We start from the raw sequence: 8,032 nt of genomic DNA, 5'->3' as shown, positions 1-8,032 counted from the left end.
TGTTCTTTCTCTTACTTACTATTGCACTACATTTCTGACCTAGGCACATTACTTATCCTTGGAATAGTGTAGGGTGTTCAGAGTCTGGGGCTTTCAGCTATATTTGACTCTAAGTATGTTAGTATAATTCAGCAACAATAGTAAAATAAGTCTATTTGGGTACAGTGTTTTCCATTTCCACTAACTCAACCAGTAACACCATAGACACCTAGCAACACAAAGCATGTTGGAAGACGCTCTGATATATGCATATTCATATATAAACAGCAGGAACAAGTCAGAAGAGAGCATAGTTACAGGATTTGGCTAATTAATCTAGCATGTTCTACAAACCCACAACACATTAAATTCTAATTAGGCTCAAGTGGCGGATGATCGTCCTAAGCTCTAATGTATCCTAAACACTAATATGTTTTTTGTGCATCTCTCAGCTTTAGACCACACTGACGTCATCAGAGAATATAAATCAAATGGGAATTATTAGCCCTCTCATTTTTCCTATCAACCCTAGGAAGCAAGACCGGATATTAGGAACATATTAGATGCATGCAAAAAGATCCCAGTTGTTGATGATATTCAGGTCAATGGTTATCATATTGGTCATGAAATATCAAATTTACTGCAATAATAATTGAGAAATATTTTACATTACGTCAACATTTCCTGTATAATACAAAAAGTTTTGAATGTATATAAAGCATATCATATGAGAAATATATAGTGACATGGATACAAAGTCAGTATTGAGTCATTTGGGTTGTCTTACAGAAGTAGGTAATGTTCACTTATGTTTATTGAATATAACAAAGCTCTGTTCACTTTCAATAACCAATCTGGTAGGCAGAAATTTTAAAAAGAAAGTTAATTTTATATAGTATGCTTAGTGAACATTTTCTACTCTTTTGGAAAATCAACCCAAAGGTGTTGCAATGGGGCATAAGGGCTACAAGAAACCCAACTTGCTAGTGTATCAAGCAGCAAATAAATTCCTAGCTGTTGAATGATAAGGCATGCTGGTAATTTTAGTTCTACAATATCAAAGCAACCCTTTATAGGACAAGTAGTGTTGTACTTACCAGTAGGTAATGGATACAAATGTCAAAAAGATTTCCATACCTGCTGTTGCAAAAAGTAAGGATGTGCAGTCATTCATGACAGCCAATCAGAAAGCAGTTGTATAAGACTGACTACACAGTTGATAGCTGATTTCCAAATAGCTGCTATGGTTTGTCAAACATCATATAATATTTATTAAGCTTATCATGAACTTAGATTAATAAGGTAAAGAATAATGTAATTTTATGATTCATACTTCTTTAAGCATGCAAAACCCCATTGGTTACTTATGTTTGCTGTGCATATCATAAGACATGTTTGCAATGCTTAATAATATAAATGCAATGCATTGTGTGCAATAAATAGCTAATGCAATATTTTCTATGAATAAGATCACTTCTGTTTGAGCACTTGAATTGTCTAGATAAATGCTACCTACTTCCTATGGCATGGAAATAAATGGCAGCCATGTGTTACCTATGCTTGGGATCATAAACAGCTCATTCCTGATTGGTTCCATTATGTTATGAAATAATCCTTCATCCATTTAAATAATATAATCATTTTCCAGTTCCCTCTTTTCAAATGCCTGTGATTTTTCTTTCTGGGCGAATTTATTTTTTTGCATTACACAAGACAACATAGTTTGCACTGCAAGGCAAAGTTTATTAGCAATAAACTTGCAAGTTGTATTTATCACCAGCGAATATTGCAATTTAATACTGTACATTCAGGCCAAAATTACATGTCTACATACAATAGTCACTGATCTAGAGCTTTCTTATTTTTAAGACAATCTTTTTTTTTCATTTAACTAGACAGTTGAGTTTATGCATAGGATGATTTATTCTCAAAATAATGCAATTGAGATGGGTGATGGGTATTGTAGTTGCAAGGGACAATCTACAAAACCCATCACTCCTTCCAAATGCAACTGAAGGGGGGAAGAGGGAAAATAAAGTTGTTACATAATGGCATCCCTGTGCCAGTACAATGGATATTAAGCCGCCTGGTTCAGTTAACATGAAATAACAACAAGCAACAGTTCATCAGCCTCTTGGTCTGTGCAAATATGTATCAGAAGACAATTTCAAAATTATCCCACTGCCATGTAGTGGCTATGAAAAAATATTGAATATATATATGTACAGTCTATAGAAATTCACATTGAAATAATGGCAGCCATTAGACCTAAGTTTCACATAGTTCAACATTTATGCATTTTGTTAGTTTGGGTCCATCAAGTGCCAGAGCCCATGATGAATCATTAAACCACCCCCCACCCAACCCCTTCGTTGGTTGCTCAAGGCTTTTAAGGGAACAAGCATTAAATAAGGGCTTTTGTAATGGGCACAAGGCAGGCAAGAGCAAACAGGGTCATCTTCACTGTCTACAGAATTTGCACTTGATGATTTTCTTAAAAGCACTTTGGAAATCTTTATTAAAATAAGCATAAATAATAGGGTTAAGGAGAGAGTTTGAGTAGCCTAGCCAGTTGATGACATCGTACAGCAAGTGTGGCATGTGGCAGGATTCACAAAAGGGCAAAACCAGGGCAACAATGAAGAATGGCAACCAGCAGAAAATGAAAGTACCCATAATGATGCCTAAAGTTTTAACAGTTTTCCTCTCTCTGGCCAGTGCCACCTTTCTCTTGGCATCCATACCCTTGTCATTCTTCTTCTCGAAGCAGGCAGAAGATGGGTTGTCACTAGAATTGTTTGGCAGCGCAAGGTGGTTCTTAGAGTTGGCATAGTGATGGACCTCGATGATCTCTAGGGCAGCCCCATCTTCATTGTGCCTAACTGCCCCATTCACACAGGTATTGTTGGGTTTGGGCTCTACACTCCTTTTCCAGTTCTTGCTGGGTTCCCCATTGCTCTTCCTTTGGATGGTGGATGGGGAGACTGTTAGAGAAGTGTCTGCCACTTTCTTCTTCTCAGCTTTTTTAACAGTTTTACGAATCCTGAACCTTGCAGCTTTAAAGATCTTACCATATAATATCAACATGAGAATTAAGGGGATATAAAAAGCTCCGAAGGTGGAGTAGATAGTATAACCAGGATCTTCACTGATCTTGCAAGCATCAGGATCAGACCTATCTTCAGGTGTCCTCCAACCCAGCATGGGTGGGATAGATATTGAGAAGCCAACTATCCATGTCAGACTAATGAGAATGGCAGCTCGCCTAGGAGTCCGCTTGTTCACATAGTCAATGGGGTCTGTGATCGCCCAATATCTGTCCAAGGCTATAGCGCACAAATGAAGAATGGAAGAGGTACAACACAGAACGTCTAAAGAAATAAAAATATCACAGGTTACCTGTCCCAGAGTCCACTTGTTCAGAACTTGGTTGTGAGCAGCCATGGGTAACACCAAAACAGAAACCATCAGGTCGGTGACCGCCAGAGAACCGATCAGATAGTTGGCCACAGTCTGCAGAGTCCTTTCCAAAGCTATGGCAGCGACCACACAGGCATTGCCAAAAATGGCACAGAGGATGAGTGTGCCCAGGAAGAAAGAGGTGAGGATCTGGTAACTGAGTGCTACCTCCTCAAACTTGGTGCCATTCCCCTTCTCTGAAGAATAGTCTGAAGAGGTAGTGTTATTGAATGCATCCATCCCAAAGCCAAGGGTGGCAATCTGCAGACCAGGGGGGTGGGGATGGGGATGGATCAGGACGTCCTGTGCTTGTTCACTTTTGGGGAATGGACGCCTGTACTCCAGCTCTGGGCTTCATAGTTTCAGAGGTGATGGGTACCACTCCAATCTGCGCTTCTTGCTTCTGCGAATCATTGGCGACTGATGAAGTGTTGAATTCCACAGAGTGCAGGAAAAAAAAAAACGTCAGCTCTTTGATGGGGTGAGCAGAGCACTAGGACACATTCATTGCAAAATGATGAAATCCATCTTATTCTTCTTCTCCATCTGCCCTCTCTGCTGCCTTTGCAAGGCGATCACTCTCCACCAACTTGCCACTCAGTCAACTACAACTGCCTTTGCTGGGAGTCTATCCCCCTTGCTGTGCTGGGATTGTATTTTAGTTCAGAAGGAGAGCAGGCGGAGCTCTGGAGATTGGCACTGGAGTTTTCCTCTGCTGTCTTCTCTCTGCCCATAAGATCTCTCATTCTACAAGCTTGCAGCTCTTTAACTGCATCAGCCTCAGCTTGCTCCCCTGTAACACTTGTTGGCTTTCCTATTGGCAGACACACCTATTTTTAGAAGGAAACTTTCCCCTTTTTACCAATGCAATTCTTTATTAACCCAATGCATGCCACAATTACTAAATCATTTATAACAGCTTCTTAGGTGTATGTGCTTTGTTGGAGGTTTTGACATATAACAGCCCTTGTTCTCTACATTTCAGCCATGTACTGTTATTTTTTTTGTTAATACTTGATGCTGCTTTATATAACAGAAAAGACTCGGAGCAGCTGCAATGAAAGTTCTGCTAGCCAGCTCTGTGCTGGCTTCTGTTTCAGGACCATGGACAGCAGCGCAGAGAGGGAAGTGGTTTGCTGCCATCTACAGGCCAGTGATGGAAATAAGGTCAGCGCAGGCTGACATGCACACATACGCACTCTGCACACTAGATTATGCAAGATCCCTGGGTTCCATAACATTATTTACCCAGATTAGACCGAGGATTAGGTATGATGTGCTATGCACCGAATTGTGTTTTTCTGTTGCTGTTATTCCAAACGAGTGTTTAGCAGGGAATCACTAAAATTCCATTGCACTGCCACTTGCTAATTCTGTGCTGGTGCTAGGGTGATATTGTGCAGGAAGGATTTCAAACATGGGAAATGTATTTTTTATCACGATCGTTGGTTAACTGTTTGCTTATTATAATAAAAGAACAGCTAGGAATGCAGAAGTGCACCAATGAGACCTATTTTTGATTGTGCATTCAGAGTATATTCAGAATAGCCATTCTAAGTTCCTCTAGAAGTCACAAGACTTATTTTAAGCTTTGGATGTTTATTCTGATAAAAGCATGGTATGGGGCACTTGGAAGTGTCTTCAGCATAATACCAATGGCTTTTCAAGCTGTTTATAAGGATGGCATTCAGACCACCACTGTTAGGGGGGAATTTTTACATATGCAAGGTGCTCACCGACCCTCCAATTAATTGGTAATAGCAAGGGGTTCCCCCAGACTAGGATGGTATTTCAAGGCTTCCTCTGGAGCTAAAAAAAAAGAGAAAAGCTGGTACAATGTGTTAAAATGTAATACAAAACTCGTAACACTGAGAGTTACAATGTAATACAAAACTCTGACTACTCTGCAGGAGTGTTTAAGATTGAAATTATAGATACTAAAACTTGTGTTGATTGCATAAAGCAGAACTAACCTCCGAGTTGGTGATTTTTCCGCTGTAAATAGAAAGAATGTGCAGCATACTTGATGATCATGTCACAAACCTACCCTTTGCACCAATCAGATCCAGGAGGTACCATTGTTGCTGCTGGTTCTTCCAGGTCCACTGCTATCCTCTTCATTTATTGAGTGGCCACTTATTATATAACTCCTGAATTTGCACTGCCTTTACATTGTGCCTGGCATCTGGGTCTGTTCTTGGCAGGACTGGGATTTACATTGCAGGGAGCATACAACTTGCAGTATAAGCAAAAAAGAAAAATTCACCAGGAGCCAGGGAAAGGTTTAATGGCAAAATACACCATGCATGTCTCTTCTGCCAAAACCTCAACCTTCTGTGACTTTTCCCCTTTTATTCCTGCTTTAATGTTGGTAACATTGAATTCCTCAGAATCTCAGTATGTTCTTCAACATTTATAATACCACATATGTAATAAATTGGTTTTCTTTGCCTTCCCAGCCCACCAGGAGATGCAATTCAATGGTCCTCCTAATAGTTCACTGTGATGCCTTGTCACATGAGTGCAAATCTTCAGTTTCAAAAGATTTTCACATTAGGATCTTTATATATCTATCTCTACCAACTCTCAACTGTCAATGCCTGTCCACCAACTGTGCTCATGTACTATCACAATTTCACCCTGTCGTCCAGCTAAAACTATTGGGGACCATTTTTATTACACATTATGTAAGTATGGTCCATGTTCCTGAAAAAAAAGTATCATATAAATGGATATTGTTCATAATACAAAGTATTTTAGAAAGCCATGTGGTCTTTAGTTTATTTGTTAAATTATACAGCTCCTTTAAAACTGATCTTTGGGCAGACATTTATCCCTTTCTACCTTTTGCATCCAGCTCACCTTTAACTGATCACTTGCATCTAAATGCCATGGTCACCTGACACTTCAGTACCAAATTATCCTTCGTCTTCTGTTCACAACAGAAAAGTGATTGGATCAGGTGGCAGGGACCTCTTTGGATCCTTTAGAGAACACAGCACCAGTGATTGATGTCAATGCAATGGATCTATAATGGATGAGCTGATATTGCCATACCCAAAAGCAGTGCTGGCAAGGGACCTGGATGACAGATTTAGGTGAATATATTTTGAGTTAAAAGGTAAGAAAAAGTTTGCCAAAAGATGAGCTCAGAGTAAGTAAACTTTTGGAGAGAAGGACATTTCTGTACTGTCATTTATAGATAGTGCTCTTCCTAATAAGTATTGTGAAATTTCATATGGCCAAAAAGTCTTTAAGCTTTTTTCAAATCAACCAAAATAAGAATAAGTATGAATTCACCACTGATACATTGTAGTGTGGTGGAAATATTTTCATTTTTACCCAAAAGTGTTTTTTTAAAGGAGGACAAATGATTATAAAAAGTTTGCAACAATGGATCAGACAGGTGCTGCCTGAGAACCTTGTTTTGTTGTGTAGTAGCTTTAGGACCAATGCTTTCTGAACAAGAAAGAGTCTCATAGTGCAATGACAAGTCTCTTCATATGTATGTGTAATGTAAAACGAAATCCATACGAATGACACATTAAAAAGTTAGTGACCCAATAAATGCATTAGGATTCTTAAGCAAAATGTGCTATTGCAAAGGACAGTAAAGGTGGACATTATCTTTTTATAACAAATTTGTAGGATTTTATTCTTATACCAATGAAGTACTGTCTGCTTTATTTATTTAAGCACTGCCCTTCATTAACAAACTCAATTTCTTTTTGTGCAAAGCTACTGCATGGAGGTTTGCTTGTAGAAGAGTTTGGTGTTACAGTAAAGCTCTAAACTGCTGCAACTCAACTCTCCAACAGGATCATCTGCTACAGTAGATATATCTAAAGGCAAGGAATATGAAGACAGGAGGGCCAAAAGGGCCCTTGGGAAAAAAAAATAAAAACTGATCGCTTAATGCTAAATGCTTGTTACTATAAATTGTGTACACACAAATTGGCAGTAATAGGCAAAGCAATGGTAACAGTCACTGCACTACAAGCACCATATGCTGTCAGTACTTTTATTTTTTTTTTTTGTTTCCTAATACCAAAATCCAATGCAACAACCTGGAGAAAAACCCAGTATGAGGGAGAATATTAAACACTCTGCATTCCTACAATTCAGCCCTCTCAGGCAGTCAATCCCCATACCCAAGCATTGTATAACATTAAATTATATAATTACAATTATACAGTGCAGTAAACTTAAGACTTTGACTATTATGGGAAAAGGTTTGCTTTAAACCTAGATGGTTTATCCATGCTTATCAGCAAGTAAAATGAAGCATTTATTTATGGTCAGATAAACTCAATATTTGCAAAACCAGTTAGCATTGAGCATTATAGATTTTTCAAGTCCTCCAGACTAACTTAAAGCAACCTACAATGAGATGCAAATCAGATTCAAATCAACCCAACTCATCTGCAATCACATTCTCTCTATTCCGGGTGGTATTAAACATGTTATTTCCACTGCCTGAAATTATGTACATGCACAACATGTCGCCTTCATCTTTGCATAAAATTTACAGTAAATGCTTAAATAAGCAGTAGTCAGATGCTTATGCATTTCATTTTGCAATATGTGACATATA

The 8,032-nt window shown here is 38.7% G+C and overlaps 1 protein-coding gene across 1 annotated transcript; it reads right to left on the bottom strand.

Annotated features, from left to right (window-relative positions):
• Positions 1-1,701: 1,701 nt before the first annotated feature.
• HTR1A (5-hydroxytryptamine receptor 1A) lies at positions 1,702-4,191 on the bottom strand. The gene has a single exon (XM_072416366.1). The coding sequence runs from the start codon at positions 3,676-3,678 to the stop codon at positions 2,440-2,442; it is 1,239 nt and encodes a 412-aa protein (XP_072272467.1). The 5' UTR covers positions 3,679-4,191; the 3' UTR covers positions 1,702-2,439.
• Positions 4,192-8,032: the final 3,841 nt, after the last annotated feature.

The sequence above is a fragment of the Pyxicephalus adspersus genome, chromosome 6 (assembly GCF_032062135.1).
Source record: "Pyxicephalus adspersus chromosome 6, UCB_Pads_2.0, whole genome shotgun sequence".
Lineage (NCBI taxonomy): Eukaryota > Metazoa > Chordata > Amphibia > Anura > Pyxicephalidae > Pyxicephalus > Pyxicephalus adspersus.
The sequence above is the reverse complement of the archived record's forward strand: the minus strand, read 5'-3'. Positions and strand labels throughout refer to the sequence as shown.

Coding starts and splice junctions, on each gene's coding strand:
- HTR1A (XM_072416366.1), bottom strand. CDS start 3,678: ATGGATGCATTCAATAACACTACCTCTTCAGACTATTCTTCAGAGAAG.